The sequence below is a fragment of the Carassius auratus genome, chromosome 27 (assembly GCF_003368295.1).
Source record: "Carassius auratus strain Wakin chromosome 27, ASM336829v1, whole genome shotgun sequence".
Taxonomy (NCBI): domain Eukaryota; kingdom Metazoa; phylum Chordata; class Actinopteri; order Cypriniformes; family Cyprinidae; genus Carassius; species Carassius auratus.
In genome coordinates this window covers 9,786,384-9,812,553 of record NC_039269.1, presented here as the reverse complement: position 1 = coordinate 9,812,553, position 26,170 = coordinate 9,786,384, and the positions used below count along the sequence as shown (strand labels likewise).

General features: G+C 35.7%; 1 protein-coding gene and 1 long non-coding RNA gene across 3 annotated transcripts in view; one reads left to right on the top strand and one right to left on the bottom strand.

Annotated features, from left to right (window-relative positions):
* The window catches only part of LOC113045423 (BMP/retinoic acid-inducible neural-specific protein 3-like), a 41,723-nt gene that overhangs the window by 11,842 nt on the left and 3,711 nt on the right, over nucleotides 1–26,170 (top strand). For both annotated transcript variants that reach the window (XM_026205808.1, XM_026205807.1), the window contains exon 2: nucleotides 19,266–19,586. In XM_026205808.1, the coding sequence (XP_026061593.1) occupies nucleotides 19,315–19,586 (272 nt within the window). In that variant the 5' untranslated portion in view covers nucleotides 19,266–19,314. The remainder of the gene's footprint in view (nucleotides 1–19,265; nucleotides 19,587–26,170) is intronic.
* LOC113045424 (uncharacterized) lies at nucleotides 19,959–21,605 on the bottom strand. Its single transcript, XR_003275983.1, has 2 exons — nucleotides 21,090–21,605; nucleotides 19,959–20,575 (listed from the first exon to the last, which is right to left on the bottom strand). It is a non-coding gene; the product is annotated as an uncharacterized LOC113045424 (long non-coding RNA).

Sequence of the window (26,170 nt, the reverse complement as noted above, 5' to 3'; positions counted from 1 at the left end):
TATCCATATATCATATTACTTTTCAACACTTGAGATATAGGTTACTGAAAAGGAAAGAAGTGCTTCAAGGAGGCAAAAATTATATTTATATCAAAAAAAGTATTCTACTGTAATTCTAATAACCCCCTTTCAGTTTACTAAAACATCTACTCCGTTCAGTTTACTAAAACATCTACTATTCACCTACGTTTTTGTCTTGCATAACCAAAAGCAAGGAAAAAAAGAAAAAGAAAAACAGTCGTCATGATTATTTATAGTACAGATATGCCTTAATTTCTCTTTTCTTTTTTAAGTTTTTATCTTGTTTAAGCTGTTATCAATGGTTGCCCATGGAGGCAGAGGGTAAAAGTGGTTTATGATGTATGGAGGCATGAAAGCCAGCTGCCAATATACTGTACAAAATGGGTTGGATGTCATTATCCTTTGAGGACTAGTGATGTAGGAACTGCCAGTACGAGCTGGGAAATGGTCCATCATTCAGCCGAGTGCTCTTCCACCCCCTCAAATATCATTGCATGCTGGTTTCGCCTTTACATGTAGGGACCTCTTTGCTGTTTTGGCACTATGAGCAAACAGAGAGTATAGAAACAAAGCTCTGATGAGTATACTGTCTGTCTGGAGAATTAAATATTCGGGAGGATGCATGGAAAATAACACCCACCGATTAGTGGGTGTAATTGAACGTTAGCTGATCAGCAAACTGGAAGAGTGAAAAACAACAATATAAAAAACTACAAAGGCAGACATTTACACACTTAAGAATAGTCAAAAGTTACTCAAAAAATTTGAATTCGGTTATTACTCTCTCACAGGACATTACGTTTTGTTCTGTGGACCACAAAAAGAGAAGTTTATGCAACATTCCAAAAATGAGAAGAAGAAAAAAGTAGTAGTTCCATGTGACCCTTGTGAATCAGTAATAACGTAGTTTGAGTCATTTACAGAATGAAATATCTGTCATCTAAATTCAGAGGACACAAGAAGTATAATCTGCTGTTATGCTCTGTATGTCGTGACATGGTCGCTATGAACTATTGTTGTATGAAAAACCAATGCATTAAAATTCTAAACAGCAGCAAAAGGGTGTAAATGATGACATTATCTTTCCTTTAAACACCACTGTTTTGGACTGATGAAAGCATTTTAAGGGTTTCAGACACAATGGAATGGTTTTGGCATGAGGAGCTGTCTGTGGATCCTGTGGACTAAGTAGTATTGGCTGCTGGCCCTCTGGACCGATGTGCTTTAACAAGATGCGTGTATTGATCCAAAATCATACTATTGCAGTTAAAAGACTTCCAGACCTGTGAATTATGAGTTAGAGGACAACCTGGACATGTGCATAGATTTAGAAAAGGTCCAAACACCAAACATCCATATGCACTGCATGCAATAATCTGGTACAACATGTGTTGTGCATAAACTTACATACATTTACAGCAGATTGTTTCAAAGAATAGTCTGGGTTTAATACAAGTTTGGCTCAACTGACAGCACTTATGGTATGATGGTGACTACAACTTTTCTATAGCCACAAGGCAATGACACAAGGCATAAGACATGATTTTTGAAAAAAAATTACTCACTCTGTATATAGTTATACACCATTTTAGAACCTAAAATTATCCCCCTGACAAAAACCTTTACAGCTCAAGTAAACCTAGTGAAAAAAAATAAAAATAAATAAATAAATACTACAATGTATTTTACATAGATTTATTTCATGCCAATTACTCTACAAAGACATCTGCATATTTATGTAGTTGATAAAAATATCCTGCAATAGAACATTTAATATATTTATCTGGTATAGGCCTACTTAAAGTCTGCTAAATTTAAACAACTAATTTTGTACTTAATAATTTTTAAATGTGTGGACTAGGGCTTGCATAGACTAGTCGAGTAGTCAAGTGATCGACTACTTCACTAGTCGGCGCTGTCGGAAACAATCGACTCGAGCATGCATAATGCGTACAAAGAGTTTGCAAGTACGACATGAATTTTAGGATTACAAAATTGCGTGTAGCTATTCCTTTCTATGACCTTATCTATGTTGCATGTAAAATTTAAATATTTAACGTAATAGTTAGGGGTGTGCCTGAAGCCGAATTCCTTATTCGGAATGGCATGGATAATGGCTTCAAAAATGAATAACAGACAAATAAATTCAGAATAATTCTGCCTGAATACTCGGCTGAAGCTGACACAGTCCAGAGTTTGCTAGATAACAGTTGAGTCAGGGGTCCAATCAGTGCAATATTATACAATACACCTCTAAAGTCACGAGTGTGAAGTGAATGAATGTAAACTTTATGAATGAAAAGAGCGTAAACCAAACACCGCATTGCTGTTGTCTCTCCGTGCATCTCTCAGAAATCAGAGCTTTGCAAGAGTAATATCACCTATAATAATACATCATACATGTTCTATTATTTGTATATGTTTAAAAGGCAATGATTTAAACCTTAGGCTATGATATCGATTAAGCACAGCGCGCTCACCAATCAAACAGCTGTGTTCCGCGTCAGTCTCTCAAAAACCAAACCAGTTCTAGCAGGCTAATAATCAGGTTAGATACAGATACATTTTCTACTTGTCCTACATGTTTGCATATTTACCTTTTGCTGGTTTGCACGGCACACACACATTTGTTTAGTGAAGTTCACTAAACATTAAGAGTCGCTTAAAGAGTTCTGCGTAATGAAAATCTGTGCATTGAATGAATTCAGTCATGTTCAAATTATCACTAAACGTTTGTCATGACATTTCTCTGCTTGCATGATAAATGTTATTTTAGAAATTAATAATTATTTTAGTTTAACACAACATACTTGTTCAGGGATAAATATGAAAAAAAAAAGATCCGAATGCAGATACGAAAAATGTTGTGATTGTTACAGACACAAATACAGATACAAATACTGGCTGTTACATGAACAATTAAATATGTAATGTCATAATTATAAAGTTTTGACAATTTACATATGTAATTGTTGCATACGGCTATGAATAAATAAAGGTTTATTGATTAAACAACTATTCAATGTCTTTTCATTTACAGTAGCATGAACCACAAGTTGTCGAGTAACTTAAAGTATTTTTTAAATAAAAAATCGACTTTTAGAAATCAGTAGTCGTGCAACCTTAAGTCCAACTTAAGATAAACTGAAGTATATTTGATTGTTCTAAAGTGAAACTATTCCAAGTATACTTTATACCAAAGATATATTCAAAGATCATACAATCATCACTAGTGACATTAACCTGTTAGCCAGCACCCCCCATTATGGGTCTCACAAATGAAAGTGCTCTACCTAACTTATAATTGTAACAGTTTCTGCATTTCTAATGTTCATGTTTTTTTTTGTTTTTTTTTATGTGTACTGCTTACACAAATGTAGCAAATACAGTCTTTATAAGCTTTCCATTGAAAAACAGCGATCTGTCGTCGATGCTTGAGTCTTAGATCTTTATGATACATAGTGTGTCAAGATTGAATTTGTCCCATTTCATTTAATCTATTCATAAACACTGACACGAGCGAGTTGAGTGGCTTTGAGAACGAGGGCGTCGAGGTTAAAACACATTTTAATATTAAGAAATGTGCTTTGTGCACAAGTAGTACTCCAAATAAAGTTTAATTATCATTTTGGTTGGACTTTATTTTACAGTAATTGTACTTACATGTATAGTGTACCTATAGTGTATTTATTTAAGAAAGTTCTGGTAATACAAGGTAACTACGTGGGGTAGGGTTAGGTTTAGGGGTAGCTTCAGGGTTAGTACCTAGTTATTACATAGTAATAATAAGTACATACTATTTACATGAGGAACAAGCCTTGAGTGATATGTCAGGATATGACTTGAACTATACTTAATATGAAATAAAAGTATTTTAAAAATATTACTTTTTTCTAGAAATAATGTACTTTTATAAAATTGTGAGCTAATACTCCATAAATTGGTCCTGTTGACTTAAATTAAGGACCTCACCATAACCTCAATATTTAATTATTTAGACAATAAAAAAAAGAGAGAAACACAAAGCCCTTATTTGTTACCCTTCACATACCATAGCCTACATGTCCACATTAACGGATTCCAGTTTATCTACAAAACATTACATTTTTCTGATCTACAGTCGCCAATATCTGTCACGTATCTTAGTCTGTGTTAGCAGCTAAAGTGCTGTTCCATGATGCATGCTTCACAGCTCCTTTGGTCATTAATGTTGATTGACCCTGATGAAACGATCCCCATGTAACAGAAAAAGCATTTATCCATAAACCTTCTGAAAGCCAAAAGTGCTACGCCCTCCACTCATTACAGAGTGAGAAGCCAAATAACCACTTTATTCCACTGGTCAGCGTAACGATTTTTCTATGCCAGCACAATTGTTGTTTTATGCTCCAGGACAGCAAGCCAAATGCATTCACATGGTCTACTAGAAAAAAACAAAAACAAATGTAAAATAAATCCGCCTTTCCTGATTGCAAATGCATTCATTCACGTTATAACTGCACTCTACACATTAACCGATGATATCTGAGATTCAAAGTGCTGTCTCTTTGACGCTTTTCCCGCTTACCCTGGAATGCCTGCGAGGGAGATGGAAGTACAGCATCACCTATCCCTCAATAATATCAGCAGGCGCATCCTCCAGAGGAATTAGCTTTCCGCTGCCAGTTTTCCCTTGTGGGTATATAGTGATTTCACTGGAAAGCATGAGCGGAGAGTGGATGTTGTGCTTAGAGTGATCAAAACTGACCCGTTTAATCTTTCTAATCCATCTAGGCCTGTCAATCATCTTCTCTGACTTTCAAACTTTTGACTTATGCAGTGCGCCTACGGTGCACCCTGCGCTTGGTTGCGTGAGAAAGGAGATCTGTGGTGATAGAACTTCTGATGACAGTGGCTTTAGGCAGCTTTATAGAAACGTACCACAGAACAGACACAGAAAAGAGTTCAGGTCGACTTTCTTAATATGTAATACAGACTTTGTGAAACTCTGCCAAATTTCATATTCCCACAGCATTGCGAATGATAGTTTGCTCGATAGAAGTATTTCACCCCTGCAGCAGCTGTGCCAACAAATGATCTCACAATTACATTCAGTGATTTACTCCGAGCTGTACCTTGGCAAAGTGACTCCTTGGTCTCAAATGGACTGCCCACAGTCCAGTCACTGACCGTCTGATGCATACTGATACAAAAATGAGAAACGTTGGCTATAATATACCTAAATATTTTAGGTAGTTAAACTACAGTCAGTACTTTTTTAAACTGGATTTCATAGAGTTAACTGTAAAAATAACTCTAGATAACTGTAGGCAGAAAAAAAGTGTTAGCTTTACCTTTAGAACTATGACAATTTGGGAAACCAAATATTTTAGAATATAACAGCATAATTTATTATTTATATGCTATAATATTTAATAATGATATCAATGAACATTATTTAAAAACTATTTTCATTATTTACATTTTGTGCTTTTTTGTGCTTTTATTTTGAACTGTTATCTTTTTTTCATTTAAATTGAATTTTCATTTGATTATGTGCTTTGATGTTTTTTAATACATTTCAAAAATATATATTTCTACACAGCTTTAATTTATTTTTATTTCAGTTTTATTTTTTAATAATTTAATACTTCAACTTCAGCTTATTTTATTTCAGTTAGCTTGCAAGGCAACATGTCTTATATATATATATATATATATATATATATATATATATATATATATATATATATATATATATATATATATATATATATAGTAATTATATTTCAAACATTATAAATGGACAATAAATAGGCCACTACAATTTAGCCACTGCATTTCCCTTGCAATAGAATCATCATTCATTCAGGTCATTGTCAGTCAGAATAAATTGCAATTAGGATCAGGCTTTATGCCGATAAACGTTTGGCTGTGGGACACCAACCTTTTATTAACTACCCTAGTGTTACCCTCCTGATAAGCAAGGTGACAAATGTAATCAGCGCAGCTGCTACAACCACTTCAGGCCACTGGGATATCCTCATAGACTAAAGCTAGGATAATAACATCAGCTCTTAAAAAAATGCCAAATGTAAATCCACATTAGACACCATAAATATATTGAAGGACTATAATACAAAAAAAATACAAAAATACAAAAAAGATAAAAACAAAAGCATGACACAAACTTCAAAACAAATATTTTAAGAGATGAGATGAGATGCTTAATTTCTTACTGTATACAATCTGTAGATTCTGTCTGTCACTGGCTATTAAGTGATGTGACAAAGATGAAAAAAAAAAAATCAATTTAATAGCATGGACTACATTTAAATATCCCCATATGGAATTGTGACACTTGAAGACTTTGTACAACAAAAACATTTTTAACTTGCCCGGATGTTTTCTTAGATCATTATTAGGTGCACAGGGAAGATTAGATAATAAGACTTGATAACGGAACAGGCAGGGGAGAATTTGTCTGTTGTTTCCTCTGATGATTGATTCATCAACTGGTTCTCACTTTCATCTCTGAGCAATGTTGGAACTTTGTATTTCAGCAGTTCTAATGTTACTGTCTCCTTAGGATAAATTGTCGTTGTATTCCTCATTTGCAAGTTGCTTTCGATAAAAGTGTCTGCTAAATGAATAAATGCATAAGTAAATGATTGATGGCACACAAGTTTCGATGCAAACGCTGGAATCAAACCCCACTGGCCTGAGCTAATGCATCACTGCCAAAAACAAAAACAGCATAGTGAATTTATATTTAATTTCATTATGTTTCTAAGAAGTATTTACATAAATGCAATCACATTCCACTTTTCTGATCCAGAGTTGGGAAGTAACTAACAAAATAGCATTTTTCAGTAATCGGACAGCAACTATCGCTTTTCTTAGGATACATACAATTTGTATATTTTCAGTTCCCTCTCGAGGCGGTAACTCAACATTACGTCAGCTAAGACGTATATGGGAACTCTTTCCTTCTCCACTTTCACTGAAATCTTATTGGCTAACGCCAGCTGGGGACAGCTGGTCAATTGACGTGAAGCATGCAAATACTGGCGGGTCAGCGGACAGTATAAAATGCATGGGCGCGAAAATTACGTCAGAATCTCTTTCTTCACGCTAGAAGTCTTATCTAAGTCATCGTGGAAGTTGCAATAGAGGACTACTCAACCTGTTTTCCTCTCCGCATGCGATGGCTGCTAATGCTAGATTCGGCAATAAGCACTCAAGCATGAGAGTTAAACAGAGTCGACGGCGTTTGCGGTGACTACTGCATAAACCATATAATCCATAACACAGAGTTAGCAGCCATTATAACTACTGTATAGCTGGTTATAACAGAATGAATGAAAAATAGGTGGAAGATAGTTTATTTGAATTTGGCACTCACTCCTGGGAGCATGTGACGCGCTCTGATGCACCTGTCAGCTGATGGAGGTGGAACTTACAGCGATCGCCTTTTTCTTTGTTTTTTATTTATTTTTATATTTAATTCTTTTTCAATTAATGAACTACTTTTTTTGAAAAATAAGTTTTACTTACAGTTTATATCATTATTTTGCTAATAACACATATTTTAAATGATCAGCATCTTATGCCTTTGTTTTACAGCTAAACAACACTGTGGTGTGTGGGGTTAGCATCAGATATAATTCAGATCCACTAACCTTTTATATTTTTCAGTGGTAAACAACATAATCTATGAGGTACACCTATGTATAATTTATAATAAAATTTAGAGAAGACTAAGTATTGCGAGCAGTAGTTGTGTGTAAAAGTTGCCATGCTGAACAAACCCGGGATACCAATTTCCTTCATATTGGATTTTCCATTACAATTGTAAATATCAGTTAAAAAAAATTTTGTGGCTTCCAGTTTGAATAGAATAGAATAATTTTACTACACAGTAGTAGGCTGTATTTTTAGAAATACCAAGTTTCTAAATAAACATCTGTACGTTCACATTAACACTCACTCTGTATAGTCACTTTGGGTCTTTAGCCCTCGGTGATTCTGATTCAATCAGTGAAAGCCCAATAAACAGGGTCATTGGTCAAATTCTTTCCAGAACAATCTTTAGGGGAGGTTTTATCTGCTGCTGGAGGGTAATGGACCTCTTACAGCTCCGTGGTAGATTTATTGACTATCTGAGGACCCCGATGCCCCTGATCAGTCTCTGCACACTACATCTGTCTTCACTCATTATCACACATGCATATGGAGCTTTGCAATCACCCTGTGTCTGCCAAAGTCCATTACCCACAAACCAAGTACTCTGGCTCAATCACAAGCGATATAACAGACGATTCGCATATACACACATGATCAATGACATACAGTAAGAGATAAGCTGAGCATGCTCACACTTAAATGTAGTGTTCTGTATATTGTTGTGTGTGTATGTCAACAGAATAGCTGAAGGTCAAAAGGTGTGTTTGGATTACCGTTTCACATCGATTCCCTTTCTTTCCTTTCTACCTTTCCTCTTTCCATCTCCTCTTCCTAGATCAAGGGTTCATATGCTACAGAGACCACTCAAACAAAAAGCAGCATTCTACAAAATAGAATGTTTTCAGCGATTCAAGTATGTAACAGTACACTGAAAGATAAATCATAATGCTTGAATTAAGAAAACCAAAGACATGAGTCCGATTTAGCAGTGGTTATTTAAATGTGCAAAGCTTTCTAACACATTACGTTAAATTATGGCCATGTTATCTGGGTGTGATAAACCAACCTGTATGTTCTCATAATTGAAAAAAAGAAGATTAATTTAGAAAGTGTTAAGATACTAATTACATTTGTTACAATTAATAAACAGCTACAATTTTCTGGTTGGCTGGACACAATTTAGTATTCCTCCATCGACAGAGGCACTGCTGTGAATTTATGATTAGACTATGTGGAATAAATGTGGAAAGAATATGTAACAATTTTCCTACCAATGCACTGCATTTTATGATATAAAATGTAAAGACTTTCCACATGAGGGTCCAAATGCATGAGACCACTAGTAAAAAAAAATGTAATTATTGAATCTAAATGTGAGTGTAAAGTACGGTCACCCAGTAATGCACAACACAACGAAATCTCCAAAACACAATGGCAAAAAGACGCAACACAACGGAAACAAGCTACAAAACAACGAAATCTCCACAACATAATGAAATTAGCACAGCACAACTAAATTAGCACAACATAAAGGAAACGAACCACAACACAATGAAATTAGCACAACACAAAGGAAACAAACTGCAGCACAACCAAAAGGAAACAAGCTGCAGCACAACGAAATTATCACAACAAAAAGGAAACAAGCAGCAACACAATGAAATTAGCACAACGTAAAGGAAAAGGGAAACAAGCTTTAAGACAATGAAATAAGCACAACACAATGAAATTTGTACAAGGCATTGAAATTTGTGTATGGAAAAGTTTTTCTTTTTAACTATTGTCTCAGACTTTTGGATCCAACTGTCTATTAAACAAAATAGTTTTGAACACGTCATGTTTTTCATGCATCTCTCATTTAATTGACACAGTTGCCATGGTTTCATGTTCAAATTAAATGAGTTTTGCAGCCCAAACTATTGACATAAATTGTGTGCCTGCCTTTACACTATAAAAACCCTGCTTTTCAATTAACAACAAAATTTTCTCCTCCAGGAAGATTTTTCAGGAAATGTCCAATATTAATAAGGCAGGGATAAAACATTTAGATCACACATTTTTCCTAATGTGGTCACTCCTCAAAACACTTGAGGACCTTTGGCATGTATAATCATGATTTGTGCAATTGTGGTAATTGGTTACACATATGAGGTGACCATGGCAACGATGCTGGAATGTGTCCTGTGTGAGCTGTCCTCTGTGTGTTCAGTGTTTCTAAAGCTCATCCTCTCATTAGCAGTGAGAATGTTTTATAGGTGTGTGGGAGGTCTGTTTGCTCAGGGATACACTTTCCCCTCAATTACCAAATGAGTTTGCACAGGCTCTGGCAAGAAACTCCTAAAAACTCTGCAAGGACCTGGCAGTAAGTGTGCCAGGACGTATTTAAGGATGAGGCACGGAGCTAATAGTATCAGAGCAATATGCAGATGTGGTTTTATGGAGCAGTGTTAATCTAATAAGCAGCCAAGGTAATTATATTGAGTGCAAGTAGGTGTGTGTGTGTGTGTGTGTGTGTGTGGGTGTGTATGTGTGTGTCTGTGTGTTTGTGTGTGTGTGTGTGTGTGTGTGTGTGTGTGTGTGTGTGTGTGTGTGTGTGTGTGTGTGTGTGTGTGTGTGAATGTTGTTTTTTAAAGGATGATGTATAAACGATTACACCCAGTAGTAGGCTGAAATCTGTTTATGGTGATTCAACAGCTGGACAGTACATCCAAAAATAAAAATACTGTCATAATTTCCAAAAATTTTAGTTGTTCCAAACCAGTATGAGTTTCTTTCCTAGTATTAAAAAAAAAAAAAAAAATACTACAGAAGTCATGGCCTATTGTCAGCTGTTTGATCACCGGCATTCTACAAAATATCTTATTTTGTGCTCATCACAAGAGAGAAACTCATATAGGTTTGGAACAAGTGGAGGATGCATAAATTATGACAGAATTGTCTTTTCTAGGCAAACTATTGCTTTAAGAGATCACTGATCCCCAGTGTTGGGGTAGTTACTCAAAAAAAAAAAAATTATTAGTTACTAGATACTAGTTACTTATGTAAATTGTAATCAGATTACTTTACTAGTTACTGCATTTGAAAAGTAACTTCACTACCTATTACTTTACTGTATTTTTTGGGGGGGCCCTATGAAATCCGTTATATTTTTTTCCCAAATTCCATTTTTTTCTGTTTATTTTTTCCTCAACTCCTTTTTAATGGTTAAATTTAATTGTACTAATCAAATACTTGCCTTTAAATTAAACTGGACTCTTATTTTGACGTGTTAAAGTGAATACCTTTACAGTTCAGTGTATGTGATGTGACGCTAGTTTTACTCAAATGGTCAAATGCTCATGAAGTGAATGCAGCATGACTCTCAGTGCAGTTCTGGAGGGGGAAACACATTTCATAAGGATATTTTAAGAAATAATTGAACAAATTAAGTTGTTTCTATGCATATAAATATGTCAATGACATGCTGAAGTGCATGAAAACCAGCTATACATGTATTAGACCCGGAAATAACGTCTCTCTCTCTCTCTCTCTCTCTCTCTACTGTATAAAAAGTGTATTATATATTATTATGTAAAGTATAATATTATACACTATAATATAATATAGTATTGTATTATAGTTATTATATCCAAGTTGTCTGTCAGGGAACACAGCATTAGGTTAACGTCAATAAACGAGCGTGTACTTCAGTTACGAGTCATTCTATTAGGTGACATTTCAGCACTTGACAAACGGACAGCGACTCCTCTAAGCAGCACTTAAAGCACAGCTACGGGATTGTTGGGAAACGCAGGGTAGTTACCAATATTATTAGGGTAATGCGTTACTTTACTTCGTTACCCAAAAAAGTAATATAGTTACTGTATTCTGTTACTTGGTAACTCGTTGACCCCAACACTGCTGATTCCCATGTGTGCAGATCTTCGTACTTGCACAGTATAAACAAGTTGAGCTGTGGAACTTGAGTCTGGTTTTGATGGAAAAGTTGCTGTTTTTAATTATCTAGCACAGGTATAGTAAATAAGACATTGATGAGTCTTAATTATCCATATGTTATTGTGCCTAAGTCTGCAATAAACGCCAGTTATTGTGGCTGTTTGCTTTGACTCCTCATGTGAATGTATTCCCTCTGTTGCCATTGGAGAACATCTGCTTATATTATTTCGCAGACAGTGCAACTTATTAATACGCCATAATGTCGTAACACCTGCTGTAAAAGAAACTTGGAGAATTTGAAAATCACACACATGTACAGTATGTAAACGTATATACAGTAGATGTATATTAGTGCATGAGATTGTTTGTTAGGCCAATCACACGCATTTACATAGAGAGACATTTAAAACCCCTCTGCGACAAGGTATGGTTGAAATTGGTTTCAAATTAATGCTCTTTCGCGCCCACATAATTGTTTTGCTGATTAACTTGCCATGCTTGCATGTTTTAATTAAACACATTTTCTGGATTTATGCCTTTTTATTTATTTATCTCCCATCTTACAAAATGGTCACCTGGGGCATATTTTTTGGTGAATTAAATGCGCTTTAATTATTTTCACAGGGTGAAATTGCTCATAAACATTCATACTTGGAGGTTTGTGGAGCTCAACCTTACTAAAAGTTTCTTGCCTCCTTCTTTTTTTGTTGCTTTGTCAATGACACTTACATTCTGGCAGATCGAGTGCAGTAAACAAGACAGATGCAATAACGGTGATGCAAGAACTGCAAGATAGAAATGCTCTTGTTTCAAAGGTTGGCTCTCTGTATGTGGAAAAACAGCACACCCCAAGGTACTGTATCACTCTTTGGTTATTTCTTTTGAAAGTGTAGGAAATGTAGTTTGGGTCAGATTTTAAATGTGGTGGAAACTGATTCAAAATCAAAACTGTAATGATATTTTACAATCTTACTGTTTTTACCGTATTTTTGGCCTAATAAATGCAGCCTTAGTGAGCAAAAGAGACTTCATTCAACTTTTGAAGGGAAGTTCACATATCCAGTCAAATAACAAATATTTTCCTCTCATATAATAAGGCATCTAAACTAAAATGATTTGGATCAGCAGCGGTAGGAAATTCACAGTCTGCATTTTTGCTCACGTTTGTATTTCTGTAATGGGGCTGCAGGCACACATGATGGTAAGAGTAAAGCAGGTGGTGGGGATTGCTGAGTAGGTGTACCCGAGTTCAATAGGACAGCCGGCCTTATGTTTAAGTCAGTGCAGCTGCTTCCTCTGCACTCTCAGGCTCCGTAAAAGTCCACAGCTGGATAGGACAAAATTTCTTGTTTTATTTTGAATAATGGATGAGAACACAGAATACTGGAGAACCAACCTAAATCCTTCACAGGTCTTCCTTGTTCTCTGACTTTCTATAAAATTGACAGTATTGGGGTATTGAGAGCTTTGCCAAACAGGTGTTAAATCAACTTTAAATCAGGAAGAGGTGTAGCATCTGTGTGAATGATTTAATTTGGGCCTTGATATTTGAAAAGAGTAGAACAGCAGCTGAATTTTTGTCATTTATTGGCTTTTTGCAAAGCGACTGTTCCATCACTTTTCGATAACTGCCTTTGATGGGTGATTCCGCACCTGCGGGATCTAAGTGAAATTGAGTGCTTCTCAACATGAATCATGTTCCATGATCACACACATACAGAAGAATGCAGAGTGTGAATAATAGAACTTAGATGTTCTGGAAGAAACACACAGTATTTTTTTAGAATTTGGTGAGGAATTATGTGATGCTAACCTTACTGCAATCCACTATTCCTTTGTATTCCCTGTATTTCATATATGGGAGTAGGAGTACTGACTGAGCCATATACAACACTGTAATAAAAAAAAAAAAAAAAATGGATGTGACCACTAGAAAATAGGGAATGTCGTTTTTTTTTTTTTGTTTTTTTTTTTTTACAATGAGGACCTCCTGATGCATTCACTGTACAAACACACGCACACATGTTTCCAGTACAAACACAACATTTGACTGTTTGCATTTTAATGCTTCATGCTCTCTCTGTCCCTGTACTGTGACAATCACGTAAAAATAGTTTGGTAACTAAAGAAATCTTAACTTCATTTGTATTTATTAACTGACCAGACAAATTATCCAAAACAACTGTTCACTTTCTCACCTCGATCATGATCTTGCCCTTTCTCTGATGTGCCTTCATCAATCTTCTCTGCCTCCACTTCATTCACTTTTTGCACTGACTTTTCTGAGAAACCAAAAAATTAATTTCAGTTCAGTTGACTGAAAGACAGTTAATAATTTCTTGTTGAGTGTCAATAATGTCAGGAGTCAGGACATTTGTGTTTATCCTTTGACGAAACCACTGCTTTTTCTTATAAAATGTACAGGGAAATTGGCAGAAAATTAAAACAATGTCAGGGTTCAATGACTGAAATGAATCTTGGGAACACAGTGGTATTGTGTGTGTGTGAGAGGCTGTTCTCACCTGACTGTTGCTCATCTGCAGACCTACTCCTGCACGACAAGAAAAAAAATTGTATATCCATCTACAATGAAATATAAATTATTTTAGTTTTTTAGCTTTTTAGCCTTTATAATCAACAATACGGTTGGATATTCATAAAGTCACCCCATAAAAATTGATGTCATTTTAAGTATTTTAACTAACCAGCTAATATTCATTAAGAATATAGACAAACCTAATGTAATTGTCTATTGGCAATATGATTAATCTGTTCTATATTTATTTATATGCATTAAAAATAACAATATGAATTATCAATTTGCCCCTTCTATAAATCAAGTACAAATCTAGTATAAATAGTATACATCAAGAAAATCAAAAATCCCTTTACTCTACGCTTACTCTAATTTATGTATCATGACACTCCTCCTGATTCATTTTTACTTAATACAAAACTATATTTAGTAATACAAAACAAAATAACTCCACATTCTCTCTCTGGGCCATCTAGTGCTTTCAGACAATGATGTGTGTCTTTAATCATTTCTGTGCATGGCTGCATAATGTAATGTCAAAATACATAATAATATGTCTGTAATTTTAATAAGTAAATTAAAATAAATCATGATCGTTTTCTGAATCTAAAGTATGTTTTCATGGGTGTTAATCACTTCATTTTTGTAGGAATAAAAAACAACTATCACACAAGGGCTGAAGGTGAACGCAGCGAAACGTATTGTTATTGGATGAGAAACCGAGGCGTCCAGTGTGCTCCCAATGCTCCAGTAACATTACATTATGTAAACTGCAATGCATTTATGACAAAGAACTGCACCGATGCAGATGTAATATCATAGCATTAGCAATCTATCAATAAATGCACGCACACACGACACACACCTTGTGCTCTCTGATGTTCACTCTGTTCGGCGCCCCTGGCCCTGCAGATTGAAAAATGCGCTAAATCCAAGCAGACTCAGATAAGGGGAGGAGCCGAAAATTGACGCAGCTTGCCGCCGTTTCAAATGAGTTTTTTTAAAGGGGACTGAAGCGATCAACAATTTTTTTTTTTTTTTTTAGGGCCTAGTGACGACCCTGGATGCAAGTATGTGTCCACAGTGTTCAGTGTCCTTTGTGTTTATGTTTTTGTTGTTGTTGGTCATAATACATTGAAATGGCTACACTTTACAAGAAGTACTGTAGAATTTCCATCTGAATTGAAATGCCAAGGTATTTACTGAACTGCAATTCAAAGAAATGCTTCCAGGGAAATTAGTGTTCTACCAATTTCTAACCATTTTAAACACCTATAAATACCATCGGCCTATTGTACTTTCTGTTTGTAAGGCCTAAAAACAGAATTTTCAAGTGTTTAATTTTCAAGCCAACATTTTTTTTTTATTATTATTTTTTTTTAGCTAAACAGTTAATTAAACAGTGAATTCATTTTCATTTCAGTTCATTTTAATTCTGCTTCCTAGATTAAAAAAAAAAAAAAAAAAAAAAAACTTGTGTAACGATTACAACCTAAGGGATGAAAATAAGAGGTTACTGGTTTGATCCATGCATAGTGTGATAGTTCACCCAAAAATGTAAAAAATGCTGTCATCACTCACAAATGTAATTCCAAACCAGTATTACCTTATTTTATTTTTTCTATGGAACACAAAAGAAGATATTCTGAAGAATACAGGTAACCACATAAGAAAGAATGACGTACTGTACATTTTTGAGATGGCGTAAGAGTAAGGTGAACTATCCCTTTAAGCAAGAAACTTAATCAGGTTGTTTCAAAGGAGTGCGCCAGTGTCTACAACTTTGGATGAAAGCGCCAAATAAATAACCGTCTCCTTTAAACACATTTAACACACAAGTTATTTTAACTGCCACATACAACAAAACAACAGCCTCAGTGGAGCTTCCCTGAGATGCTTCATAAAGTACAGTACATTAAAACCACAGAAGCTGCAGGTGCGTTATTGTATGAAAATAATGAAGTGTGATGAACAAGCATAGCAGGTTACCAAAATACTAGCAGGTGCACAGCATGAGTCATAGGCTCTTTTATAAACATTGTTCAGAATGTTGAAAAATTCAGAGCAATTTTGAGAGCAATTATGATGATATTCAAGACGAGCTATCCCAAATTTCCTAGAGCTTTATTGTGTTGTTTCATGTGAAACACTATGCAGATATGTAACAAATAACATATTCATACCATATTCGGCTGCAATTTCCACCTGCCAAAAAAATAAATAAAAATCCATATCAAGCCAGTATTAAAGTAGTGATAACAAAAATACATGTCTTTTGGGCAAGTTAATAGATATAAAATGTAGATAGATAGAACTGCTTTTGTGTTCCACAGGGGAAAAAAAGTCACAGATTTGTAACAACATGAGTACATTTTCATTTTAGGTGATCTATTTCTAAGGACAAAATCAGCAAGAAAATTACAGCCTCATTGAGCAATTCACTGTTCTCAGGGCTTGTTTATCCCTCATAACCACAAAAAGCTGCAGTATCAGCGTGTCCTCAAGCCAATTTCTTAAAACCACTACATAATCATTATTTGATCAATTAGATCTAAAGCCTTCAGGTGAACCTCAGGCCCTGCAATGCTGATTTCCGAACAAGTGTGCTCTGCAGGACATTCTTGTATGCAAGTGTTGTGGCCATGTGATGTGTTCTCAGTGTCCCCATTGCCCTATGCTAAATTCTAGATACTCGCAGCAGGAAAGGGTAAATATAAAGACACCTAAATTATGCAAGGTGTGCATGAAAATGTCAGGGCTAAATTCAGTATTTCTTCCATCGTCTCCCTGGCATTTCAATGTTTTATGCATTTTATAATTAGGTAGCTGCTCCAGAGGGAATGGAGAGCAATAAGACAGTGCATTGCTAAAGCTGTCTGGGGTGTCACTTCTCAGACCCTGGCTTTTTTGAAAGGCAAATTTCAAATGTGAAGTCAATCGAGGCATTTGAGAATAAAACGTTGACCATATCTCTGTTCATCTACTGTTGTTGTTTAAACAGCATGTAATTAGGATGTGTAATACCAATGCTATCTCATGTCCAATTCACATGTATTTACCGACGTGGCTAATTTGTACGAATTTGTATGACCTCACTCCTACGATTTTGTACGATCTGTCTAGACCCCAGTGAGGTGTAGGTTTAGGGGCGGGGTTAGGTGTAGGTCATTCGTACAAATTCATACGAATTGTGCAACTCGTAAAATGCATACGATTTAGCACAAACCAAATTAATTTGTATAAATGAGGTCATACAAATTCATACGAATTAGCCACCTCATAAAATATGTATGAATTGCCGTAAAATCAGGCTAGTTAATACAACTAGCTGAAAGTTGGCCAGTTTCAACTGTGGCAATGATAGGATGTGATTGATTTAGCATTAGAATGTCATCTAAGCCATGCTACTAAAATTACAAGAAGGATATGTCATAATATGTCAGAAGATATATACTATATATAAATATATATACTGTAAATACACACAGGCAGATAGTCAGATGACATGCAATGGCTAATATCACATACTCTTTTATCACCAACAATATTAGCGAAAAAGTGCAAAATTATCATGCATAAAACATTTTGGAAGTTGCAGTAAAAATGAGCAAAGAATTATATGAATGATAAAGGCATGACCAAATTTTAGATGAAGCTGTTACTCTAATTTTGACAAATAGCACGGCATTTACCTCTCTGAGGGAGCAGTTAAAACTAGACCTGAGTAAAAATGCATGCTGTGATGAATGTGCTCTGTGTACAGATGTTGTTCATCATGTACTACTCTTGCCTGCTTGCACTGTTAATTTAATTTATTATTTTTTTGTCTCTAATATTTGCTTATCTGGTTTGGCATTTGACATTTTTAACAATAATGTACAGTAAAATGTTGGCATATTCTTAATGTAGAATACATTCAATTTTATTCTGTTGCTCTTCTAATACACTCTACAAAGGTTTATAAACTTAATGCTTTTTTATTATTATTATTAATAAAAAGAAAATCCTGCAATTTGAAAAATAAAAGTAATTGTAGCATAACCGATTTAATATTTTTTTAATTGACTGACAACCCTTATATTTAGTAAAAGTAATATTAACAATAAATACATAATAAAATAATAATAATATTGTATTTTCCCTTACAGAAACCGCAAGAGTTTGCCACATTATTACAAGAAGAAAAAGAAGAAAATGAAACGAAAAAAAGACAATGGGATACATTGCTATAAAGAACAAAGAAACAAAACGATGAAATATATTTAAAAAAGAGTAGCACACAATTTGATATATATAAAGATGAGAGGCCATGAGAGGATTGCAGAGTATAAAACAAAGGAGATGAGAGAAGAAGAAAAAAATGAAGAGTAGAAGAAATATATTTTGCTGGAGGAATGGTCATAATTACATTTAGTATATTAGAACTACACAACTGAGTGAGGAAATAAGATGTTCTTTTAGGAAGCAATATGGGGAAAACATGAGCAAATCAACTCTGGGTGACCTGATGGCCGTTCCTACTTTAATGAATTGTGCTGAAAAAAGCTATACTGGGTAAATGAAATTATTACTGTACCTACAAAGTCCTATATACACTCTATATGGTTATTGGCTGTTTGGAGACCTGTTTTATATTTCATACTCTGTTCATCTCTAATTGCTTTTTTTTTTTTTTACTACCAATAGTCCCTTGCTGCAGTTAGAAGCGAGCACAAGGCAGTTCATACATCATTAGGAATCCAAACCCGCATTTAGTCCTTTAGAAAAAAATCATTTTCAGCACGCATTTGAAGAAGAAATATAAATGAATCTCAGTGAATGGAACTAATCATTGGATACTGTATGCACCGGTGCATGAAGGCATCACCTCCCACAAAGCCAATGTCTCCCTGCGCTTTACATAGTCAGTGTGAACTCATTAATATAAGCATCCTTTTTTTGACATGCACGTCAAGCATTATTTTCAAGGTTGCATTTTTCCCCATCGCTGCTGGAGATAATTGTTCAAGACTTAGGGTCCTAAATTGAGCACAAAGAAAAAATAAATGGTTATGTCAATGTTCATCATCAAAGCCTTACTGTTCTTTTTGTCTTCCTGTGTGTTCAGGTCAGAGGGATTGGCAGAAGAATGCTGGCGCCAGGTGCCCAGGGGCAGGATGGCACTGTGTTGGCAGAGAGCTACGGTTGTTAGATGGTTCCTCTTGATGCTCCTGTGGCACTGGGCACCTCTGGGCCCACTGAGCTGGTTTCTGGCTCTGGCTGAGCGTCTGGACCAGAAGACCTCACCGTTCTCTTCTATCTCCGGCCGGAGCAGCGGCCAGCTGGACTGGCTCCTGTCTGATAAAGGGCCCTTCCATCGCTGTCCAGAATACACCGAATTCAAAGAACGCTTCCAACAAGGTTTCTCCACACGCTACAAAATCTACAGGTTTGTGCTGTGATTATTATATTATTAGATGAAAATACTGGATGGATATTCAAAATTGACTTATTAGTGAAATCGGGTCCCATGACAGATTCAGAGAAATGTTGTGAAAATTGAAATAAAATGAACTCATATTCAATCTAAAAACTCTGAAGCCATTTATGTTTTTCTCAGATTCATTATTGGCATACGGTTTCTTGGCTTTCTAGAGCAATAGTGATGAAGATCAGCAGCAGAACAGTTCTTTAGTCTATTATGATAAAATAAGATTTTCTTTTTACAAGGAATTATATGTAAGGAGAGTATTTGTGTGTAAATTGCAGTGGTGCATAAATTATTCTAAATGTACAAAACAAACTTACTCAGAATGCAGACCATCTCTGACACAAATTTCCATTTTCCACAAATTGTTTTCCATTACATTCTGCATGTGGGGAGAGAAAATCATGCAAAACAGTGAGATTGCTCATTTCAATGTTAGATTACAGAATCATGGGGGAAAAATCAGCAGAAAATGATAAAACAGGTTAAATGCACTTAACTACACTCTTGGTTGAAGATAACAACTTCATAAAACTAGAAAAACTGTGGGAAAAAAGGTGTATGGATTTGGCAGTAACCAGTAGTGCTTTGCTTTATGCAGAATAGTGTGGGTACAGATTTCGTGCAGACAAACTGACCTTTCGTCAGTCATGTGACCTGACAACAACAAAGCAGGAGAAAATGAAAAGATTCTGACGGCTCAGTTGTGATGAGGCATTGATCTGTTTAATCTGATGGTGCCCATGGTGTTGATATTGTTGGTGAGGGGACAGGTGCAGTCATGTGACAGAAAAGGGCCGTCGCCCATACAGCAAATGACTTCATCCTCTCTGATGCTGCATGCAGTTACTAAAACATCCAAGACAATGGAACGACATAATGTTTACATTGTTTACATTATCCATTTGAATGATCCATAAATGATGATGACATTGCAAGGGATCCCATTCCTAAAATATAAAGACAGTAATATAATTATTTACTGTACATGTATACTGTGGAACAAAAATAAAAATGATGTGTAGAAAAACATACTCTTCTGATGTTCAAGTAATATTTAGTGGTGAGTAATATTTATTACCATTACTTTCATAATAAAATAATTATTTTATTTAACAAGGATGCATAATATTGCTCAAAAGTGACAGTATAATGTATAAATGTAACTATTTTTCAGAATTCGAAAACCCCTGCACCCTGTTCCTAGGGATTCAAACCTTTGACCTTGGGGTTGATATCGCCATGCACAGCAACACTAATCATTATACTGAAAAGTGCAACACATCAGTAGCAACACGCTGGTGATTATTCAGCTGTTGACCTGTTTTAATTACATGCACCCCGCATCATTCATTCAGTACAGTGCATTTTAAATATTGATCGCTACACATTCAATCCACTTCATGTCAAAAACACACACACAACAGGAAGGAAAGGTGTGTTTGGTGCATTACTGTGGCTGACCTCAGATCCGCCAGGGGAGTTTGGCCTTTTTGTCTGCTTCCTTTGTCCCCCGCTGGTGTGTAGCCGACTCTGTCCAACTCTCTCCACTCGCCGAATTCAGGACCCAGCATGCCTACAGCAGCTGGGCAGAGAAAGGCCTACGGAACTGTGATGGACTCAGTGAGGGGGAGACGAGCCTCTGCCAGCGCGGTTTGAAAGGCTGTCCTGCAAGCCAAAGAGTCTGTGTAGGTGTTTAGGTGTAGGCGAGTCTTCTGTACGTGCCTCACAGTTCAGAGGCATTGTGTAAACAGCATCACTGACCTCAAACTGCAAAGACGGGGGCTTTAGCTGGTCACTGCATTCGCTCTTTTTGATATGATAACAGATCAGGATTTCCAAAAAGAGAAACTGGGTTGCACATCACAAGAGGAGAACACCAGCAAGCACTGTACCTTTTACTGCTTCCTTGGGCACAGCTCCCCTCTGGGGCTTAACATTGCACCAAAGGATCCCCAGCAGAGTGAATTCTATGGTCTTTAGTCATACTGCCAGCTCCGGTGGGGAATTTTCTGTTGTGAATAGAGAGATGTGTGTGCTTGCATTAGCTTTCTTTGTTCCGAGGCTTTAGCAGCAGTTGACATTTACGTTCAGAAAGATATTCGGAAATGGAAGCATCTGTGAGCTCAATAAAAGTAATTACCCGATCAAAACACAGATATGTTTAAAAGATTGAACTTGCATAAGTAAGGTTTTCAGTTTCAGTCATTGTAGAAGTGCTTTATTACTCATTTAGCATGGTTAATTTATGGTGATACTTCACAATTATGTTCTTTAACATTAGTTAATTCATTATTTACAAATAAAGAAAAGTACAGCATTTATTAGTCTAGGTTCATTCTGATTTGTACATACACTAATGCATTTTGTATACATTTAAATAAATTAGCATGAGTTCATGGTTTATGAATGAACATGAATGACTAACAAGGAATATTATGTTTAGAAATTAACATTAATTTAGATTAACGAATGGTCTAAAGTTCATATTATCCACTGCACTAACAAATTGAAACTGTTATTCAATGTTACCTAATTTACTCGAAAAACATAATTGTCCAGTATGTGGATTACTGAATATTTGGCTGTTCATGTGTTGGCCATGTAAATGGGTCTACATCATTTTTTTTATATATAAATTATTAATATGCTTTAAAAAAAATCATATTATTTAATTAATTCATTCATTCATTTTATTATAATTTATTTTAAAATTTTCAGTGCTATCTTTTTATCTGTAAAACCTTTCTTGACAAGGAAACATATAAAATACCTTTTACAAGATTTGGAATAAAGAATACTACAAGAAACATATTTATGATGATGGAAGAACCATGACGCACTACCCTACCCATGTGGAGCCTTGGGATGATGTAGTAGCTCCCATTCGTGCTATTATCTGTAGACCATCACACCAATGGTGCTGCACAAGGTGACGGCAGAGGCGCAGCAGGGAGCTGCTCAATAGGGATTTAGTAACCTGGTAGCAGCTGGTTTCCAAAGGCAGCGAGTATATGCTAAAGAAATCAAACACGAAGATGTGTGTAAGCTATAAGCAATTGTGACAGAATATAATTTAATGTTTTTATGAGAAACACAAGAGATGAATTGTGTCATGCAGGTGACGCTGGTCCACAATGTAGAATTAATAAGCCAAATGGATGGAAAACTCGGAGATGCTTGTGTGGAATTATAATGTGGAGTGGGGGAGCCATACAGGGTTTTGAAAAGAATCGCTTTTGTGTTCGTTGACTTGATGTAATTTACCACTTCAATCACTCACCAAAGGATATTTCAGAAGCATTTGATAAACATTGCCTGAGCTTCCACAGATTGAGTCAAATTTCATTCTTTATGTTGATGTTTGCAGTGCAAAGTTTTTGCTGAGCAGTTTAATTTTGTTTTTGCATTGTGTAGTTCCGGGTTTTGCTGAAAGCATGATTTTTTTTCCATTTCTTATTTGCTTAACTGTGGCAACTAATCCTTCTTTAAAAATCTATAGTTAAAGCTGCTTTCATAATACAATACAGCCCCTGGTAGGAGGGTTTCCTAAGCTTATTTTCTAGATGATGCCCTTAAAAAAGCAATACTGTATGTGCCAATGTTTTAGTTCGCTAAACAGAAGCCCTTTGAAGTTTTGCATGAAACCGAGGGTTTAAAGAGAAAAATAAAAAAAATAGAGCAAAGACAGAGTGGGACATTCAGACAGATTGTGACATTTTAAGCTTTTGGCTGAATAGGTGAACAAACTGTTTAGAGTGATTCAATCACCATCTGTTGAAAACGTGGCATCTTTTCATTTCAGGTTTATTTTCAGAACATATAAAAATTGTTGAAACAGGCTTTGGAGATACTAATTTGTTTTACATCAATGATTCATCACCAAGTATAAATGCACACTGCACTTACTGTACAGTACTTTAAGACAATATTCTAAAATAGACAGTATAGTTGCCACAAAGTCTATTGGCTATATTTATAAATGTTCTATTTGGTTCCAGATTCCAAACTGAAAAATATGCTGTTGTGACCTCAATTTCTACCTGACCTGCCCTTAAATTACTTTCACTTGTGTAATTAATATACTCAGATTAATGTAGTCAGTAAATAAAACTTTAGATGTTACCACATTAAGCGCATTTTAGATTACCTGACAAAACATTTTTAACAGTGGAGTGAAAACAGAAAACAGGAAAATGAATAAATCTGAAATGCAATTTAAGAGGAAGTGAAGAAGAGTAAACCATTGTACATTTCCGTAAAGTTTTCAGTAAATGTCTCAATGTCTGCTGTTGAGAAGGGAGGCAATATGTCATACTTGCAGTACTTTAGTTGACAAGAAGTTCCTATTTTATTTTATAGATACAAGATGCATTGGGAACAAATATTTTTTTCAGAATCTCTGAGAGCCTGATAGTCTGTCACTCCAATCAAATTCATGTCAGTTCTGATCGGATTTAATACGGAGGTAAAGTGTGAGGGTCATATACTGTAAGTGAACATGATGTCCATGCAATTGAATGTCCAGCCATTGCAGGAAAAAAGTACAAACATCTTAAAAGAATGAAGCCTTAAAAATCATTGAAATGTTCTGTGAGAAACCCCAAAAAAGAAAACAACCTTTTAGAAGAGTGTCATTAACCTGGAAATACAGATTCTGTCATTAAATCACCAATGTTGTTCTAAACCCATTTGACTTTCTTTGTTCCATGGAGCAAAAGATTAGTCTTTTGTTGAATATTCTGGCAATTCTTTGCAAATAATGAAAGTGAATGAGGACTATATGGCTATATATTTCCAAATTTTCAAAGACACCATAAAACATCATAAAAGTGATCCATATTGCTCTATATTCCAAGTCTTCTGCAGTCATTAGATAGCTTTATGAGATCATTTTAGGTCGTTATTCACTGAAAATCTTGACATCCATTCTCACTGGCTTGTTCCTAAGAAAATAATTTTAGGGAGAACCACCCAGCATACTCTCATGGCAAGTATTAATTATTGTATGTTTTGTAGTTTGAATGTTGTCACCTCATTCATAAATGTTTGTTTGATCTGCTTAAGCCCCACTTAGGGGTTAGGTTCAGGGCTAGACCTTCATGTCTGTTTTTTTTAAGCATATGAATTTGCCACCAATTTGCCAAAACAAAATTAGTTACACATGAGACCTATTTGGAACTATCACTTCCAACATTCTTAAGCTCCCTCTCTTAAACCACCATTCCCAAAATCAAATCTTCACAACTGTCATCCCAGTGTCCTTATGACATTTAAATATATTTAAATAAAGTCTTTCTCAATATTTCATCAGCTGGAGTTTCAGGAATTTGTAATCAGGAATTGGTAGACCTAAAGGCACCAAACCAGAAAAAAAAGAAAAAAAAAAATCTAATTAGAGCGTTTAGCACGGTGCTCCTGGTAAGTAATCAAGATTCAAGCTAATTTCAATGTAAAATCAGAGCACCTGCTACTTGACTCTGAAAACAAAAAGCTATCGCTGCACAACACAATACTTCATCCCATTAACATCATTGCTAAATTTACAGCAAAATGGCAAAAAAAAAAAAAAAAAAAACGACTTAAATACAACACATTAATGGCTACTTGACAAGTAATATATATTTTGTTCTAGAAAATAATCTAAGGTTCTCCTGGAGGAAATGTTTAACTGTCTCAAATTAGCGTCGAGGTGTTGTGAGGCACCTATTATTTTGCTGAGCACAAACACGGCTGCAGAATGCACCGCCAGCACAGGCTCACAAGGGAAAAGAAAGAGACTCTAATTGCTATTCAGATTTCCCCTCCTTCATTCACCAAACCATACACCATCCACGAGGAATTCTAAAGTAGTTACAATGACTTTCCTTTTAGTCCACCCCTGAGCGGAGGACAGAGCCTTCATTATATGCATCGGATAAAAGCTTGTGTCTGTTTTAATGAGTGAAAAGTTTGAGAGGTGAAGACCCATTTCATAGAGCACACCTGCTGTCCTCCGCTTGATTGGCAGGCTCATACAAATGGGCCAGAAGACCCAGTTTCAGTCCAGCAGAGTGAGGTGTTGCAGAACAGCAGTTCTTTCTTTCACGCATGTGTGTGTGTGTGTGTGTGTGTGCTGTACAGATGCAGCCTGCAAGGTAAAACTCAAAGCAGAAACCAGCTGAAAATACTAAAGTTACCACTTACTATTGGCTGACAGGCATGACACAAACAACCGATACAAGAAGTTAAATTATGAAGAGGCTATGCAATGATACCCAGGTGTGGCGGCTCCCTAGTCAGGGAGTATTAAAAAGTCGAGTGTTTTGGGTGATAGTGTCCCACTCCCCAACAGAGTTCCAGGTGCTATCAGTTGGTGCTAAAGCCCTTTAATTAAGACCATCTATCATCATTAGCTTATGGTCGGACAGCCACTGCTTTCCTTAATTAACTCTTAGAGATTCTCACAAACCGGTTTAAGCCCAATAGGCGATTCCTTTGGGTAGCGTCTTCTCGGAAGCATAAGCTTTGTTCTATATACATAACCCAAGGAAAACAGTGACTGG